The sequence below is a fragment of the Somniosus microcephalus genome, chromosome 9, assembly GCF_052327205.1.
Source record: "Somniosus microcephalus isolate GS21.2 chromosome 9, FLI_Smic_1.0, whole genome shotgun sequence".
Taxonomy (NCBI): Eukaryota; Metazoa; Chordata; class Chondrichthyes; order Squaliformes; family Somniosidae; genus Somniosus; species Somniosus microcephalus.
In genome coordinates, this window is record NC_140995.1 from 33,419,245 (window position 1) to 33,437,136 (window position 17,892).

The 17,892-nt window shown below is 40.8% G+C and overlaps 2 protein-coding genes across 6 annotated transcripts in view; one reads left to right on the top strand and one right to left on the bottom strand.

The window, feature by feature from the left end:
• Positions 1-901: 901 nt before the first annotated feature.
• klhl31 (kelch-like family member 31) lies at positions 902-9,972 on the bottom strand. Its single transcript, XM_085996486.1, has 4 exons — positions 9,872-9,972; positions 8,388-8,429; positions 4,942-6,141; positions 902-2,656 (listed from the first exon to the last, which is right to left on the bottom strand). The coding sequence occupies exons 3-4, from the start codon at positions 6,111-6,113 to the stop codon at positions 1,924-1,926; spliced, it is 1,905 nt and encodes a 634-aa protein (XP_085852612.1). The 5' UTR covers positions 6,114-6,141; positions 8,388-8,429; positions 9,872-9,972; the 3' UTR covers positions 902-1,923.
• eloal (elongin A, like) overlaps positions 9,813-17,892 on the top strand; it is a 124,948-nt gene continuing 116,868 nt past the window's right edge. For 4 of the 5 annotated variants that reach the window (XM_085996483.1, XM_085996480.1, XM_085996482.1 and 1 more), the window contains exon 1: positions 10,018-10,194. In XM_085996483.1, the coding sequence (XP_085852609.1) occupies positions 10,123-10,194 (72 nt within the window). In that variant the 5' untranslated portion in view covers positions 10,018-10,122. Of the gene's footprint in view, positions 9,895-10,017; positions 10,195-17,892 lie in introns of those variants that run through there. The other variant, XM_085996484.1, reaches the window with a different exon arrangement.

A 17,892-nucleotide genomic window follows, 5' to 3' on the forward strand; every position in this document is an offset into this window, starting at 1 on the left:
CATTGGGGTGTGGAACCATGGGACATGCTGGAGGTGACCATGTGAGTGTGGGAGATAATTCACTGCAGATATGCTATGTTGGGACAAGTACCAGTGGAACCATGTGAGTGTGGTGCTACGGGGATGGACCACAAAGAAGCAATAGTAGAGAAGGCTGGAGTGATCTATGATGTCCAGAGCTGCAGAAAGACAAGGGGAGATAACATGATGCAATCACCAAGAAGGGTGACTTTGAAAAGATGCTGTAGGCTGGACAGAAATCACAGTGAACAGTGAATGGTGCGAGAGTTGTGCGTGGCACAACCTAGTAACAAGATGTTTTGAGTACATAAGAAAAGAAAATGAGATTAGAGATGGGAGTGGTGGTTGAAAAGGTCGAAGGTGAGATTCTTAAAGAGGGAGAAACAGTGCCTGTAGAAAAGGAATAATTTATGATGGTACAATGGACCTCATGGATATGAAGGTGCAGCAGGGAATTATGGTTTCAGGATTGGGTGGGGTGGCGGGGTGTAATTTGTGAGGGAGGGTAGGGGTAATTCAGCAACATGGAAGGTGGAACAGGAGAAGTCGGTTAAGGCAGGGGAGTGGATAACCTTAGTAACAGAAACAAAAAAAATCCATGAGCATTGGCAGGAAGGATGGAGGGAGCAGATGTAGGGAAGTGGTTGGTGATGGAGGAATTTGAGATTGTCATTACACTCCAGGATAATCTTAAAACAGTAAGACGAGTTGGCCACAGAGGGAGAGGCAATATTGCTTGCAATGTTCAATCCATGGCCAGTTGTATGCCATGTGACTCATTCTGAATTTATGTTCCATTATATTTTCCTCAGTTTTTATCATTTTAAATAGCCAACTCATAATCCCCTGAAGGCTTGGTAGGTAAATGTACAATCCGCTGTCAAACTGCACAAAATGCTTTAATTCACAAAATAGTAGTTCAAAGCATCTGATTCAATGAAATGCTGCTGTATTAACAAAGTTCATGTATGCTTAGGATAAACAGATATTCTGTTTTTAAATGCATCTGTTTTAAAGCTGAGAAAACAGCCTTGGGTAAAACTGGCTCTCAAATTTCCTCAGAATTCACCAAAAACCTCTCCAGAACTTACCAATATTCTCCACAGATTTCCATTATTTATCTCTGACCATTTCCTTTCCTGTTTTCATAGCAGAAGACAACTGAAATGTATAACGTTTCAATCCGATTTACAGAGATATCAGTTGTAAATCGAGAATTAGCAATGCCGTTCTCTGAATGATTGTCACGTCATTCAGAATTCTGAAAATGCTTCACATCTTAGCTAAAGATACAAAAACATTTTTGTCTGTATTGCATTGAATGGAAATGCATAGGGAAGTTCAGCCTTTGGAAACTGGGTCCTAGTTCTCTTGTCAAAGGTTAGGTGACTCGCTCTTACTCACACTTTCCCCAATAGAGTTACAGATTAGCTCATTGCAGTAGATACTTAAAAAAAAACCTCAATTTCCACAAAGAAACTGGAAAAACTATGAGTGTAATAAATGAACTATGAAATTAAAACTATCAAATCTTTTAGTTTTAAACATTAGTAAAAATTTGCCAATTTTGAGAAAACATAAATGTTGAGACCACTAAATAAATGTATTATCCTTGGCTGAAGCTAACTGCCTTTCTGACTACAGATATCTGTTGTTGCATGACGCGGAGTCTGAAAGTCACACCTTTAGGATTGATTTTTTCCCCCTGTAAACAACTAACTTAAGCACATCATAATATGTACATCTTTTGAAGGCAATGATCTGCATCATTGTTCCAGTGGTTCCCTTTTAATTTAATTATGAAAATCATTTGTATCTAATCATGATTTAAGCATCAATTTAAGCCTGAGCTTCTTTCTGTGAAATGATTTAATTTTGATTTAAAAAGCTCTTCGACTGTAATCAGATACTGACTGGAACCGATGATACTGAACTGGTACTGGATTCTCGTGTTCTTTGACTAGGCATGGTGAAAACACAGCAGGACAAGCCGACTGTAGCCTCCGGCAGGTCATCTTCATCGGTCCAATCATTAAGATCTGGGTTAAAACACTGGACACATTTCTTATATTTCTTTTCTATCTCATTCCAACCTCCCACTAGATAGATTTTACCATCAAGAGTTGTAACACCAGCAGTACTGACACCAGCATGGAGAGGAGCAGCATAGCTCCACTGCCCTGTATAAGGGTTGTAACATTCAACAGGGAGCACATCAATCCTCTCACCCCGAGTTCCTAGCTGACTTCCGCCCAATGCATACACACGATCTGAAAGGGCCATGGCACAGTGCCACCCTCTGGGTATGCTTAGATTAGCCTTATCCTGCCAACTGTCTGCTGACAGATCATAGGCACAGACCGATCGGGAATATGCATTATTGATATATCCGCCAGTAACCAGGATTTTCCCATCTATGACAGCACTAGCATGACAGCACCTGGATACCTCTAAGGGTGTCTTAAACTGCCACTTGTTGGTTGCTGGCACATAGCATTCAACAGAGGCAAGAGGACCATCTGAATTCCTCCCCCCAATTGCAAAAAGTAAACCATTAAAAACATTTAGGCTGAAGTGGGTGCGTCTCTGGACCATGTTTCCCAGATGAATCCAACTGTTGAATCGAGGATCATATCTGTAAAATGAATAAAAAGAAAATGCAAATACTTATACTATAGTCTTCATAATCTTTTCCTACAATAGCTTAAGAATTTGTTTGTAGTAACCCAAGAACTTTGCCTGCAAATCATGGAACAGAATACAATTCATTCAAGATCTTGGGGATTAGTTAAATGTTGAGTTGATTTTCAAATCAACGACCCTCCTTGAACGGAGGCTCTAATCCATGTCTGTTTGTGTGTTTTTTTTATTCTTGCTCTCCTTGTCTGAAGACAAATGACAATGGTGTGCAGGTTCATGGGCAACAGTCATTATCCAATGCTTTGCTAAAGTATCATTTTACAAACAATCATAATGTTCTTCAAGGTGTACCAGATGGTTTGGTTGGCTTATACTTTGTACCTTCACCTTAGAGACCTGGTTTCCAATCCAATCTGAAATGGAACAAAGTCTTTACCTTATGTGAAATGAGTTTGAATTGTCTCAACCCATTCTCTAATCAGCTTAAGTAACCAACACAAAACTGTCCATAATCAGCACTAATGACGCTACCTCACTGGTGTAGAAAGGGTCCTCTTCGGAGGACTGGGTTAAGCCACATTGTTGAAGCTGAGTAAAAAGGCTTTAGTCTACAAGTAGTCCATGTTGCATTAGAATGGGATTACTAGGTGCTAACATTGGATTTTTTTAAAAAGTGGAAAAGTGTTCAGTTCCCCAGTATTGACATTGCTTCCTATGAAGAGGAGTAAAGAAACACCATAAATGATGTGCTTCATATTCCATATGCTAGTCAAAAGGTAAATTTCATCTGCTAAATTTGTAAGTGTGATGTCAGTTGTGAATCATTAATGTTGCATTTTGCTGGGTTTTGGGAGGCCATGTATTTTTTTTAATTTTGAAAGCTAACATTTTTTTAGCTTTTCAATGGTAATTTTATTTTTTTTAAATCCAAGTACTACAGAGGCAGATCTAATGATACAATTCATTATTTACTTTGTTACAAAGAGTGAGATGAATAAAGATGTAACAAGATTAATGTTTGTATTGGCATTTTGGATCAAGAACTAATTCTAGATTTGTACAGGCAGTTAAAACCTTCCTACTACATGCTTAATTGATGCCATTACTGTTATGTCGATCATCTCCAGATTATGTGCTCAAAATCTGTGCATTTTCACAATTAAATTTAAGACAGTAGAAATTTAAAATAATCCATGCTTACGGTAGGAAGCACAAAGCTTTCTTTGTTTAATAAGAGAGGCACATTTCAATATAATTAGAAACACCAAAATTATTTTAACTCTTGGAGTGTTGCCAAAAAGCTATCTCATCAGGGCCATTAAGGAGGGTTCTCTTTGAGCAGCAGTGCTCCCCAGTTGATGCTTAAACATTAAATCAGAAGTTGAACCATATGATCTTCTAAACGTTAGCCTTTCTATGTGGTTTACAATCAATAAGAGACAAATTTGCAGAATGTGACCCCCACCTCCAAAAAATACTTCAAATTGAAAAAAAAAAGGAGGGTTAGAATCTAGTATGTTAATTAGAAATAAACTAAAAGTAAAGTTAAAATATCTTTTAAAAAAACAGGGAGAGAAGGTGGAGGAGAGCATAAGGGGGGAAAAAAGATGCCGAGCAGAAATAGTAACATTATTTTCAAGTATTTTTGTAATTTAGTGTTAATACTGCCGTACTAAAATTATTTCCTGCATCCAAGTAACTTTATTGCTGTGAGATTAGGGTTTGAATCAGTGTCATGGTGCACGAGGTGAAAATGTTACAAAATGGCTGGCCCAGGAAGCTTAGAATTTCTTGCAGTTACTGACAATCCAAAGGTTAAATGGAAAGTATTACCATGTATATTTGAAACATAAAATGTATCATTGAGAAACAGTTAAGAGTACTAATATTTTAATTGCTTTGTCTTAGCTAGGAAAATTAAACCCAATAAGAACAAGATGAATCTGAGATTAAGTATACTTAATTTAAATCGGCATTTAAAGCTGTGCAAGAGCCTATCTATAAAAGAAAAATATGGAAATCCAAAAATGAAACACTTAATGAAAATGACCTTAATAGCATTCCACTATAACGAGAGATGGTTACAATCAACACTAAAATGCAACTTCAATCAGTAATATTGTGTTCCTAAAATATTTTATTCCAAAATGCTTGGTGGAAACTTTTAAATTTCATTTGCCACATTTCTATTTATTGAGGCATGGAGACTATTCTGGGGTGTTACTATGAGATTTGAAACGCTTACATCATATTAATTCTTTGTAATGACTGTAGTGTTACCTGCAGAAGTTGCTCACAGCATGCTTGGCCTGATTCCTGGCATCGTTTTGATCTTCTCCACCAGCAACATACAGGAATCCATCCATCACAGCCACACATTGATTGAAGCTCTTATAAGGCATTTCAGCAAGTTTGTTCCAAACACGTTCAGGATCTCGGTATACAATATCTCTGCTGAGTGACTTTTCGGTTAGTGCTGGACGGCCGCCCACCATTACCAGAACTCTGAGGCCACTGCGAACTTTTGTTCTTCTGGACTGTAAGGTGTTCTGTTGATAGGGAAGCAGGTGATAGTTCATGGCCTCGACCAGAAATTTGTGACATTCTAGGTCTTGCATCATTCTAGGCACAGTCTGAACATAGTTCACCAGGTCTTCTGCCGAGATGGTACCAAACCGAATGGTGTTCAGTAGATCTGCTGCATACTTAACCCTTTTATTGTCAAAATCCAGCCATTTCATTGCAATCTGGAATGCTGTGATTTCTGATGGCAACTGCAAGTTATCATCCAGCATAAATTCCATTATTTGTTCAAAGGTGAGTTTCAAGAACTGGTCCCTTTCTGAAAACTCTCGGAAATTGTCACTAATGAATTTATGTGCTGCTTCCTTGGTAGTTTTGAGTCCATAAGTTTCTGCAATGTTCGCAATGTACATGCAATTCTCAACATTGATTTCCTGCATCAAAAAGTCACAGCACATCTTTATGAGAGAATGAATCTGCAGCAAGTTGGCGGTTGCTATTGTGCTACCAATGGTATACAACGACAGTGTTATCTTTCCACAATAGGCATAAGTAATAACTGTGACAAGACCAACTGCAGATATGTCACTGAGGTCTACTCTTTGGGTGGATGGGTCTTTCTTCAGAATATTCCTGAAGTACTCACTGCAAGAAGCCATCACCACTTTGTGAACATCAAAAGATTTGGCTTTTGTAGCAATGGTTAAATCACACAGAAACATTTCTTGTCTCATTCCGCTGAGTGCTTCTAAGAGACTGGAGCTGTAAGATGGGTTGGATATCTCAGTGGAAATACAGCTAAAACCATTGCCTCCATCTAAAAGGCCATTCATGCCATTCAAATGGATGATTGTACTTTCTTCCACAATGACAGTCGTCTCCTTGTTCTCTGCTTTACTCTTTTTAACACTTTTCTTCTTTGGTGCCATGACTGTAATGCTGTGTCACAGTCACGATCTGGAACATATGTATTTATTTACAAACTTAGTACATAACTCTGTAATGCTCTCATTAAATGCATAAATATTTAAAAGTCCTAATAAATTGTAGACATATAACATGCATTATAATTATGGAACATGGATTGCAATTCTCCTCCCCCAGGAAAAGAAAATCTTGCCGTTTTCTTTGATTTATTAATATACTAAACATGATAAGCAATCTTAAAGTACAGGAAACTTTCGTTTAACCAGAGGTTAAATGTCCGGAAGGCTCTATCTACCGGCAAAATTCAGGAGCCGTTTCCTATAAGTTTTTTACTTCTCGTTGCTTTTTTTTTCCAGTCAGGCTCTGCAAGGTCTAGCTGAAGCTGTTGCTTAGCTACAGAGACGCTTTTAAGCTGCAGCTGACTGTTTTGAAGCTGTTGCTAAGCAACAGGGTTTGTTGATTCACACGGAGCTCAAAAGCTCCGTATGTTTTAACATTAGCGCTGGTTTCTACGGCAGTTTTGATGGTACGGCACCAGCTCGGTCCCATCAGTGCCGGATACCAGAAAGTTTCCTGTAAAAAGAAAAAAATTGTAAATTTTGAAAATCTGAAAAATCAGAAAATGCTGGAAATGCACACCAGATCACTGCTGTGCATTTCCAGCAATTTCTGTTTTTACTTTGATCTTAAAGTAATATTTGTCATAAGAATAAACATTTTTTTGCAAAGCTCTTTCGCACCACTGAAGTTACTTTAGCTACATATTTCCAAGATCACAAACCTTAGTTTCTACACAATCAAGTTTCGTGTTAATTAACTGAACATTGATGCATGTCAACTTTATTAATGTCGAACAATACGATGAGAAATATTGTGGTTTCAATAATACTGGAACAATCAAAAGCACATATCAAGCTATAGTAATTAATAAGATGCTGTGGAATCTCGAATTGTATACCAGCTTTGGAATTCCTCAGCATCAGTTGCAAAAGGAGCCCAGAAACAGGCACCATCAGCTTGAATAAGGAGGATCCGGGAAGCCAAGGAGGCCAGCCTGGGCCCAGATTGAACACCCACCAGTGCTATACCACACAGTGCATTATTCACTGAACCTTTGGGAAAGCTCCATAACCGAGTTGAATGCCTACTGCTCTCAAGAGTGTAACAACATATACTTTCCATATTTTACAAACTGCATTGAAATTGCTTTTTATTTCAATTTTGAAGTAACCATAATCCAAAACTTTCCAATCAGTAAATATTTCACTCATGGTAAAGTGAAATACAGAATTTATTCTTGAGTAGCAAAATCTTTCAGTACAAATGACATAAAACCATAAAACAAAAAGCAAAATACTGCAGGTCCTGGAAATCTGAACTAAAAACAGAAAATGTTGTAAATACTCAGCAGGCCAGGCAGCATCTGTGGCGAGAGGAAGGTGGGATTAACGTTTCAGGTCGATGACCTTTCAGACCCAAGGTTCTGATGAAAGGTCATCGACCTGAAATGTTAACTCGACCTGCTGAGTGTTTCCAGCATTTTCTGAAATAAAAAAAGACTTGCAATTATGTAGCACCTTTAATGACCTCAGGATGTGCCAAAGCGCTTTACAGCCACGTGTAGTCAATGTTGTAATGTAGGAAACATGGCAGCCAATTTGCGCACAGCAAGTTCCCTCAAACATTCATGTGCTAATGGCCAGATCATCTGTTTTAGTGATGTTGGTTGAGGGATAAATGTTAACCGGGACACTGGGAAGAAGTCCCCTGCTCTTCTTCAAAATAGTGCCACGGGATCTTTTACGTCCACCTGAGAGAGCAGACAGGGCTTCGGTTTAATGTCTCATCCAAAAGACGGCACCTCCAACAGTGCGACACTCCCTCAGCACTGCACTAGATTTTTTTGCTCAAGTCTCTGGAGCAGATCTTGAACCCACAACCTTCTGACTCAGAGGTGAGAGTGCTACCCACTGAGCCATGGCCATGTTGTACAGTGTTTACTGAGTATCATATTCAGACAATACATACATTAAGAATGAAACAGGTTCCCTGGTAACTCAGCCAGTTTACCCGGAGAGCAGCTGAGCAACATGAACCAGCAAGATCCCAAATTTGATCTGCAGTCCATGTTGCATTAGTTGATCTCAGCCAAGGTGGGGAAGGAAACAACAGTCTGGGTTCTAACTCCCGGGGGTCGTGCATGTGTGGACTCTGGGTCAGGACAGGATTGAGCTCAGTGTTCCTGTGATGAGGTTGAATCGCCTGCCGACACTCACCGTCAATGTTCACACATGAATAACAGCCACTTAGGCAGGATTCTGGAGGGTTGTGCAATCGAATCCCATCAAGAAAACCGAGAGGAGAGGAAGTGAGGAAAGAAAATTTGAGAGAGATAAGAGTTTAGAACTTTAGATTTTTGTTTGTTATCACACAATTTGTTCTAAACACAATTATTAAACTATGTTTATACCTAAAGTTCACATGTGGTTTAAAATGGCAAAGATCATTAACTTAACCTGGTAAAGGAACTCTCTTAAAATAATTAATAAACAACATATGAACTAGAAGTCTGAAGTAAAAACTAGGATTTTAAAAGAAAGACTTGCATTTATATAGCGCCTTTCACGACTACTGGACATCTCAAAGCGTGGGAAATGCGGCAGCCAATTTGCACTAGCAAGCTCCCACAAACAGCAATGTGATAATGACCAGATGATCTGTTTTTGTTATGTTGGTTGAGGGAGAAATATTGGCCAGGACACCGGGGCTAAGTCCCCTGCTCTTCTTCGAAATAGTGCCATGGGATCTTTTACATCCACCTGAGAGAGCAGACAGGACCTCGGTTTAACGTCTCATCCGAAAGACGGCACCTCCGACAGTGCAGCACTCCCTCAGCACTGCACTGCACTGGAGTGTCAGCCTAGCTTTATGTGCTCAAGTTCCTGGAGTGGGGCTTGAACCTACAACCTTCTGACTCAGAGGCGAGTGTGCTACCCACTGAGCCACAGCTGACACTGTTCAAAAAAGTTCAAAATAACATTAAAAAAATTAAAGTGTAGGTTTTAATCGCTGATATTCTGGTAAGCAATCAACACATGGAATAGCTGGCAATGGAATAAGGTTTGTGTGAGCTGAAGATTCAGCCCCCTACATTCCTTCGCTCCTTGCATCTGCTAAAGTACATCACTCCGCTCCAGGAATAGTAACACTGCAGCTCAGACCCCAGCAGCTCTCTCAGGGTTTTCCATATTAAGATTGGTTCAAATAAAGATACTGCCTTTCTGGCAAAAGGTGGTGGTGGGGGAAGGTCTACATTTCATTCATTATGATTAGTTTATCAGCATAAAACAGTTACTTTAAACCAAAGTGAATAATTTACTTCAAAAGGGAATTAACTCATGCACTAAAGTTAAAGATCTTAATTCATGTACAAGTACACAATTAGTTTTTTAAACTGATGTTACAAGTAAAGGCATGACAAAAACTTAAAACTTGTCATCGTCTAATACTTTAATTTAACAATCTCGAACATAAGCTGGTATACAGTAAATCCATTATTAGCAATTAAGAGATTTATAAGTTCGAAATCATATAACTGATTTTTTTTCTTAATAAAAGAATGTTTAGTTGATACACGCGTTCCTCGTGAAATTTAAACTTAATATAAACCTACAGGTTGCTGTACATCGTTTTTAAATGGTGGAATACAAAGTTATTGCAATTTAACGGACCACCGATTTCACACATTTTGAAAGCCTACCCCTAATGATGAACTTTCTTCCTGTAAGTATTAGAAGACGGCAGTGTGCTCTCTGGCCGCTATTGCTGAAGGCTGGAAGGGCAAAGCCGGCGTCGGGTCGGTAAAAAAAAAAATGATTCTGCGCATTGCATCTCTGTTAAATCAGGAGACTGGGTGAGTGTGAACGCGTTTCCGGGAGTGGAGCCTCATCTCACTCCCTCACAGCAGCCTCAGGTTGAACAACCTGTGTGCTCATTCTGGGCGAGCCAGGTATGGCAGAAGAGGTAGTGCAAAATATATTGCATCTGAAAGAACGACTCGTCGAGGTCAGCGACCCAAATAAGGTGTGTTTGTGGGGTAATAGTTCCAAAGTGAACTGTCCCCGTATTGTAATTGTTCAGAACATTGTTACCTACACAGGGCTACTTTGGTTCTGTATTGTACACTGCCACATCTGATAAGACCCCCACTGTCTAAATAATCGGTTTCCTGAAAAGATCATCAACCATTTTTGCAAATTAGGTGATGTTACAAATTCGGGTCTTCCATAAATACCTTGTTGGGTTCAGTTGTTCCCATAAGTGGTTTGAACCCTGTAGCTTTATTGGAGTTACCTGATACTGCCCTGTATCTACTTGTACAATAGCATAATCTTAGATAGAATAGTAATATAATAAGTCTTGTGACCTGAACTGGATTTTTGTGTCTTTTCCATGGCTACTTCGTCACTCTCCTGAAGGTAGATGAAATAAACACTTGGTGAAACCAAGTTTGATATGAATTCTCGAGCTGCTTTTTTACAACATGCAGCGCACCAGTTAGGATCAGATTTACTATTCAATTGGTACAACTTATCTTCAATTAATATAAGAAAAGTAGTGTGCTTCCCCACATCCGCTTACTCGACATAAGCAAGATGTCTAGATATCCTCCTACATTTCTAACCTCTTCACCTCAGTGAAAGCTCCCAAACTTTCCCTTTAATGCCCTCACAGCTTTCCTCTTTCCAAAGCCTCATTTTCTGCGTATCTTGTTTTTTTTTAAATTCCATCTTCACTGATCAATAGAGATCAAAGAGCTTTTTTAACACACTGGGTGTGAGGTGTTCTTCAATTACTCAGACAAGCTAACCAATTACTTATTGTTCAGTTTCTGGGCGAAACAACTTCTGTTCAGCATATTAACCACCTTCTGTCTACAGATAGGAAACTGAGATTCTTGCCAAGTGGTGCCTGGTGGTGTCTGCATTGGCCTGAACTTGATTCTTGATTTATAGTAGTGTGAACTTGAGTGGTAGCCAAATAAATTTATACAAACGTGATTTGGTCTGCTTGGTAAGCCGTATGTATTTGGTGTATTTTATCAAGTTAAGCTTCTTCTCGCATGCCCAGTTGTGGCTTTTCTAGTGAGTTAGAGGATGGCTTTGGAGGCAGAAGCTTGAGAACATAATGTAGCCTATTCTGCATGGGAGCTACTGCAGCTGCCTGATTTTCCAAGATAATGTCTGGCCTATACTAGTTAAACCAGTGGCTGCACATTTATCAATCTGAAGGTTGTGGGGGGGGGGCGGGGAGAATGGTAGAAAATCCCGCAAGTAAAGGAGCAGTACAGTAGTGTGCGCTACTATTAAAAATAGAAGTGTATTACTTCAGCCATTAACACTCACCACTTTACTCATGCCTCACTGCAACATACCCCTATCAGCCCCTGTTCCATTCATTATGACTCCTATGCTGATCTTTCTTCCTGCTGCTTCACAGGCTCAAGTTCCTCCTGCATAAGCCCATGGCTTCTCTCTGCTTTGCCCTAGGCATGCTCCGCTGTGCTAATTGGCTCTATTAGTTGTCCCAAAGTAGCTAACTATCATTTCTTCTTCTCCTCCCCCCCTAGTTACATAGTATTTACAGCATAGAAACAGGCCATTTGGCCCAACAGGTCACCTGGTGTAAACTTCTAATAGCTTTTTTCCCCCTGTTTCTCTCTTCACTCCCCTGCCATTGCCTCCCTTGGCAGGCCTTCCACCATCAGTCCACTGCGAACAGCCCCTTAAAATGCCTGCTCCCTTGCAAATGAGACCCTTCCCAGCCATGACCTAGTCCTGGATGAGTCCATTGACATCCTAGATCAAACCAAATTCTTTCTCCCTGTTAAGGCCATTCTGTCACATACCCACAGTGGTGAAGCTCTCCTATCTACTCCCAACTCCCTTTCTAGCACTCACTCCAAACCCATCCCTCCTTTTGGATGAGCTGTTAAACCACAGCCCTATCTACACTCTCAGGTAAACTTAAGATCCAATGGCACTACTTAAAGAAGAGGGGGGGGTTTCTTGGTGTCCTGCAAATATTTATCCCTCAATCACCATCAGTAAAAACAGATTATCCGGTCATTTTACTCATTGCTGTTTCTGGGACTTTGGGTGCAAATTGGCTGCCACATTTCCTTTCATTACAACTTGTGACTTCAAAAGTATTTAATTTGCTGTGAAGTGCTTTGGGATGTCCTGAAAGGTCATGAAAGGTGTCATAAAAATGCAAGTTTGTTCTTTTCTAGTTCTCCACTCTATTGATCTATCGAAAGCACCCTTGTTTCTATTTTCAATCCCCTTATTTCCATCCGATCCCTTGTGGTCTTCCACCCCTGCTGCTCCCAGTGGTAAAATACTCACCTTCACGTTCTCCAATCTGAGTGTCACAGACTCCAGTGCACACTACGAATGACTGACCAACTTGTCTGTTGCCAGATTTGACTCAACTTTCTGAAATCTTTTGCAGTAGAAATAAAGGGGAAGCTTTCAGCGCTCACTACTATTAATGTGTAAATTGGACAGCAACTTCCATTGACCACACACGCGCAGTTAAATGTGAAAATCGGGAAGTTGCTGTCCGAGTTGCCCTGCTCCTCCAGAAACTTCACTATAATGGTATCTCGCCGAGAGACTCCACATGGTAGGGTGTGAAGTTCCTACACTTATGTGATAGATGCACACTAAACTTGCCAGAAAAGGTTAGGGCTTGTCCATTCCCGTGTAAGTAGATTTTTAACATAAGTCTTAATTACTGCTAAACAACCTCTCTGGCACTGAAAATTAATTTTTACAAGTGTGGAGTCTCATTCTTTCAGCTTTTAATTATTGTTGGAGATTTTAAATAAAAGCATTTAAATGCATTTTTCTACTACTTTCTGTATCTTTTATCTGTCTTTCTCAATCCCACCTTTCTTTCCCTCTATTTCACTTTCTGTACCTGATTTGACATTAAATGTTCTTAATTGACACATCTTGGTTGAGACTCTGCGCTGCTCAGTAACCATTCTTTAATCTGATTGGTTAAGGAGATGCACAGTTGCTTACCCTGTTCATACAAGTCTCAGATCCCCTGTAGAGGGTGCTGTACCAAAATGGCTTTCTAATCACAGCAAGTTCCAGTGCAAAAGCCCATAGAAAGTCTGTGGGCAAGTGTACTCTTTTTAACAGTACTTTTAACAAATTTAACTGTAACTAATAAAACTATCCTTCTCCACTTACTCTTCTCCATAGTATAAATCCATGGCAGTGCCCATACTTGGCTCCACTCATACCTGTCCCAATGCAGCCTACACAATTTCTGGATTGATTTATTTTCCTGAATGCCCCAAGGCTCCATCCTTGCTCCTCTCTATCTTATCTGTGTGTTGCTCCTCAGCAATATTCTCCATAGGCATGGAGTATGTTTTATATGTATGCTGTTTTACCTCTCCATCATTACCCTTGATACCATAACTGTTGCTGGGTCAACTGATTCTTTGACATCAAGTTGCAGGTGAGCCAGAGATTTTCACAGCTAATCATTGGCAAAACTGAACCCAGCCTGTTTTGAGTCCCAATGGAAATTCTGTGCAGTGGTCCCTTGATCCCATTCCTCTGCCTGGATACTTGCTCAAGCTCCGTTCAATGGTGTATGTTGTAAAACAGTTGATTAAAGCTTTGTTTAATGCTTAGACCAAGTGCCTAGTAGTTTTCTTACGTCAATTTAATCAACTGTTTTACAACATGGAGGTCTAGTGTCCTTCACTAGTTCCTGTTAAGAATGTCCTGCGCAAGCTGGGCCCGTGCCTGAGTATTTATACTCTCCCTGGACAGCGCCACCTGTAGGCCGCTCAGTATTATTTCATAAGTCTTTCTTTCATGAATGACTGACTGACTGATTCATGTCAGTGTGCAATCTGGGTATCCTGCTTAACCCTGTGCTGTGTATCAAACCGCATGTTCAGTCAGTCCATCACCAAGACTGTCTGCTTCCATCTCCTGTCTACATCCCTGGCTCGCCTCCACTGCTGCTGAAGCCTTCATTCATGCCTTTGTAAATGCAAGCCTTGACTTTTCCAGCAGTCTCCTTGCCATTCTCCCAAGCTTCCCAAACTAAAAGTTGATTGATCTAGAATTTCACTGCCTATATTTTGTTCTGCCCTAAGTCCTGCTTATCTATCATCTGTGTCCTTGACAGCCTCAACTGGTTTTCCCTTCCTCTTGCCTCTCTTAAAAAGCCCATCCTCACTGCAAATCTCTCCATGGCCTTGTTCCAGCTGACCTGTGATCTTCAGCTCTTTATCCCTGTTAATGTCCTCCTTTTTTCCAAATCTGGCCTAATGTGCTTTTCCCTCTCCCTCTGCTTGCTTAACTGTTGATGATGGAGCCTTCAGCCATCTTGCCACCATACTCGCTCCTTCTGCCTGACTCCCAATGGTAAATTGTGCTGGCATATTTTGTTATATTAAAAGTCTTATAAATGCAAGTTGTTTTAAAAATGCCATCTTACTCTTAAAATCTCACAGCAAATAGATGAAATTCTTTAAATGACAATGAAGGCACAAAAAATCCTTGTTTTATATCCTTTTTGCTTCTGATGTACTTTGTAAACATATATGTTTGGAGGGGTTCAAACATGTAGTTTGTTTCAATCAGGTTTCCGCCCCTGCCACAGCATTGAAACAGCCCTTATCAGAGTCACAAATGACATCGTATGTGACTGTGGTAAAGTATCTCTGTTCATCCTTCTCGACCTATCTGCAGCCTTTGACATGGTTGACCATGCTGTTCTCCAACGCCTCTACTCCGTCATCCAGCTGGGTGGAACTACACTCGCCTGTTTCCATTCATGTCTATCCAGTCGTAGCCAGAGAATCGCCTGCAATGGCTTCTCTCCCCACTCACGCACGGTTACCTCTGGAATCCCCCAAGGAGCTATCCTTCGCCCCCTTGGCAACTTCATCCGAAAAAACGTCAGGTTCCACATGTCACTGCCGACACCCAGCTATGCCCCTCACTGCCTCTGATTTGTCACACTGCTTGTCTGATATCCAGTATTGGATGAGCAGAAATTTCCTCCAATTAAATATTGGGAAGACTGAAGCCATTGTCTTCGGTCCCCGCCACAAACTCTGTTCCCAGTCACTGACTCCATTGCTCTCCCTGGTCACTGTCTGAGGCTGAACCAGACCGTTATCAACCTCGGCGTCCTATTTGACCCTGAGCTGAGCTTCCGCCCCCATATCCTCTCCATCACCAAGACTGCCTACTTCTACCTCCGTAGCATCACCCATTTTCGTCTCGCCTCCGCTCATCCACTGCTGAAACCCTCACCATGCCTTTGTTACCTCTAGACTTGGCTATTCCAAGGCTCTCGTGGCCGGCATCCCACCTTGCACCCTCCGTAAACTTGAGCTCATCCAAAACTCTGCTGCCCGTATCCTAACTCGCACCAAGTCCCATTCACCCATCAGCCCCGTGCTCGCTGACCTACATTGGCTCCCGGTCTGCAATGCCTCGATTTTAAAATTCTCATCCTTGTTTTCAAATCCCTATCTCTGTAACCTCCTCCAGCATTACAACCCTCTCGGATCTCTGCGCTCCTCCAATTCTGACCCATTGCGCATCCCCGATTTTTATCGCTCCACCATTGGCGGCCGTGGCTTCAGCTGCTCGAAGCTCTGAAATTTCCTCCCTAAACCTCTCCGCTTCTCTACCTCTCCCTCTTCCTTTAAGACACTCCTTAAAACATACCTCTTTGATCAAACTTTTGGTTTTCTGTCCTAAATAGCTGCTTATGTGGTTCAGTGTCATAATCGCTTGATTTGTTTGATAATTGCTCCTGTGAAGTGCCTTGGGATGTTTTACTACATTAAAGGCGCTCTATAAATACATGTTGTTGTTGTATGCCATATTATCTGATGTAGTATTCCTTTAATGCATACTATGATCACTGATACTGCAAACGTGTTTATCTTTCAAGTTCCTTAATATAGGTAAAACTAAGTCATAGTTTAGTGCACAGTGCACAAGTATGAATAGCAGTAGATGCTGCCTCTCAAATGAAGCTTATAGGAAGGCGAAGCACAGTGGAGATTCCGTGGACTGGAAGAGATGTAAAGAACGGCAAAAGGATATCAAGAAAGTAGTAAGAACTGCAAAAAGGAATATGAGAAAAAGCTTGCGAGGGATATCCAGGACAACACTAAAGGTTTTTACAAATATATTAAGCGAAAGAGGGTGGCTAGGAGTAATGTGGGCCCCTTAATGACAGACACAGGTTATATTGTAATTGGAAATCAGGAAATGGCAGACTTACTAAATAACTATTTTGTATCAGTCTTCACAGTAGAGGATGAGGATAAATACCAGAGATATGAGGAAATCAAGGGGAGGAACTAACTGGAATCAATATAGGTTTTTTAAAAAGATGATGGAGATACTGATAGAGACAAATCTCCAGGACCCAATGGTTTCCACCCCAGGGTATTAAAAGAAGGTGGTGAAGAAATCCAGATATGTTAGTCATGATCTTCAGGAATTGTCCCCTTGGATTGGGAAATTGGCAATGTCACTCCATTACTGTTTTTAAGAAAGGTGGGAGTGATAAACTAGGAAATTATTCCCATTACCATCTCCTTTTGCCTCGTACCATCTCTTAATCTCTCCTCGATGTCTTTTAATCTCTCCTGCCTTCCATCCTATCTCAGACCTTCCCTTTTGTTCTTTCTTCCCCTCCCCCAGCAATTTCTTAAAAACTTGTTCCATCTCCAGTTTTTTCCAGTTCAGACGAAGGGTCATCGACCTGAAACGTTAACTCTCTTTCTCTCTCTCTCCACAGATGCTGCCTGACCTGCTGAGTATTCCCAGCACTTTCTGTTTTTATTTCAGATTTCCAACATCCACAGTATTTTGCTTTTGTAAATTATAAGCTTTTGTAATTATTGATCTAATGTCTGTTTGGGGGGAGTTGCTAGAATCTGTTATTAGGGACAGAGTGACTGTGCATTTCGACAAATATAAATTGAGCCAGCATGGATTTGTAAAGGGTACGTCATGTCTAAGTAACATAGTTGAATTTTTTGAAACATAGAAACATAGAAGATAGGAGCAGGAGTAGGCCATTCGGCCCCTCGAGCCTGCTCCGCCATTTAATGAGATCATGGCCGATCATCCAAATGCAATACCCTGTCCCTGCTTTCTCCCCATATCCCTTGATCCCTTTAGCTTTAAGAAATATATGTAACTCCTTCTTGAATATATTTAATGAATTGGCCTCAACTGCCTTCTGTGGTAGAGAATTCCACAGGTTCACCACTCTGGGTGAAGAAATTCCTCCTCATCTCAGTCCTAAATGGCTTACCCCTTATCCTTAGCCTGTGACCCCTGGTTCTGGACTCTCCTGCCATCGGGAACATCCTTCCTGCATCTAGTCCTGTTAGAATTTTATAAGTGTCAATGAGCTCCCCCTCATTCTTCTAAACTCTAGCGAATATAAGCCTAATCAACCCAATCTCTCTTCATAAGTCATTCCTGCCATCCCAGTTATCAGTCTGGTGAATCTTCGCTGCACTCCCTCCATGGCAAGAACATCCTTCCTCAGATAAGGTGACCAAAACTGCACACAATACTCAAGGTGTGGTCTCACCAAGTCCCTGTACAACTGCAGCAAGACATCCTTGCTCCTGTACTCGAATCATCTCTCTGTGAAGGCCAACATAGCATTTGCCTTCTTAACCGCCTACTGCACCTGCAT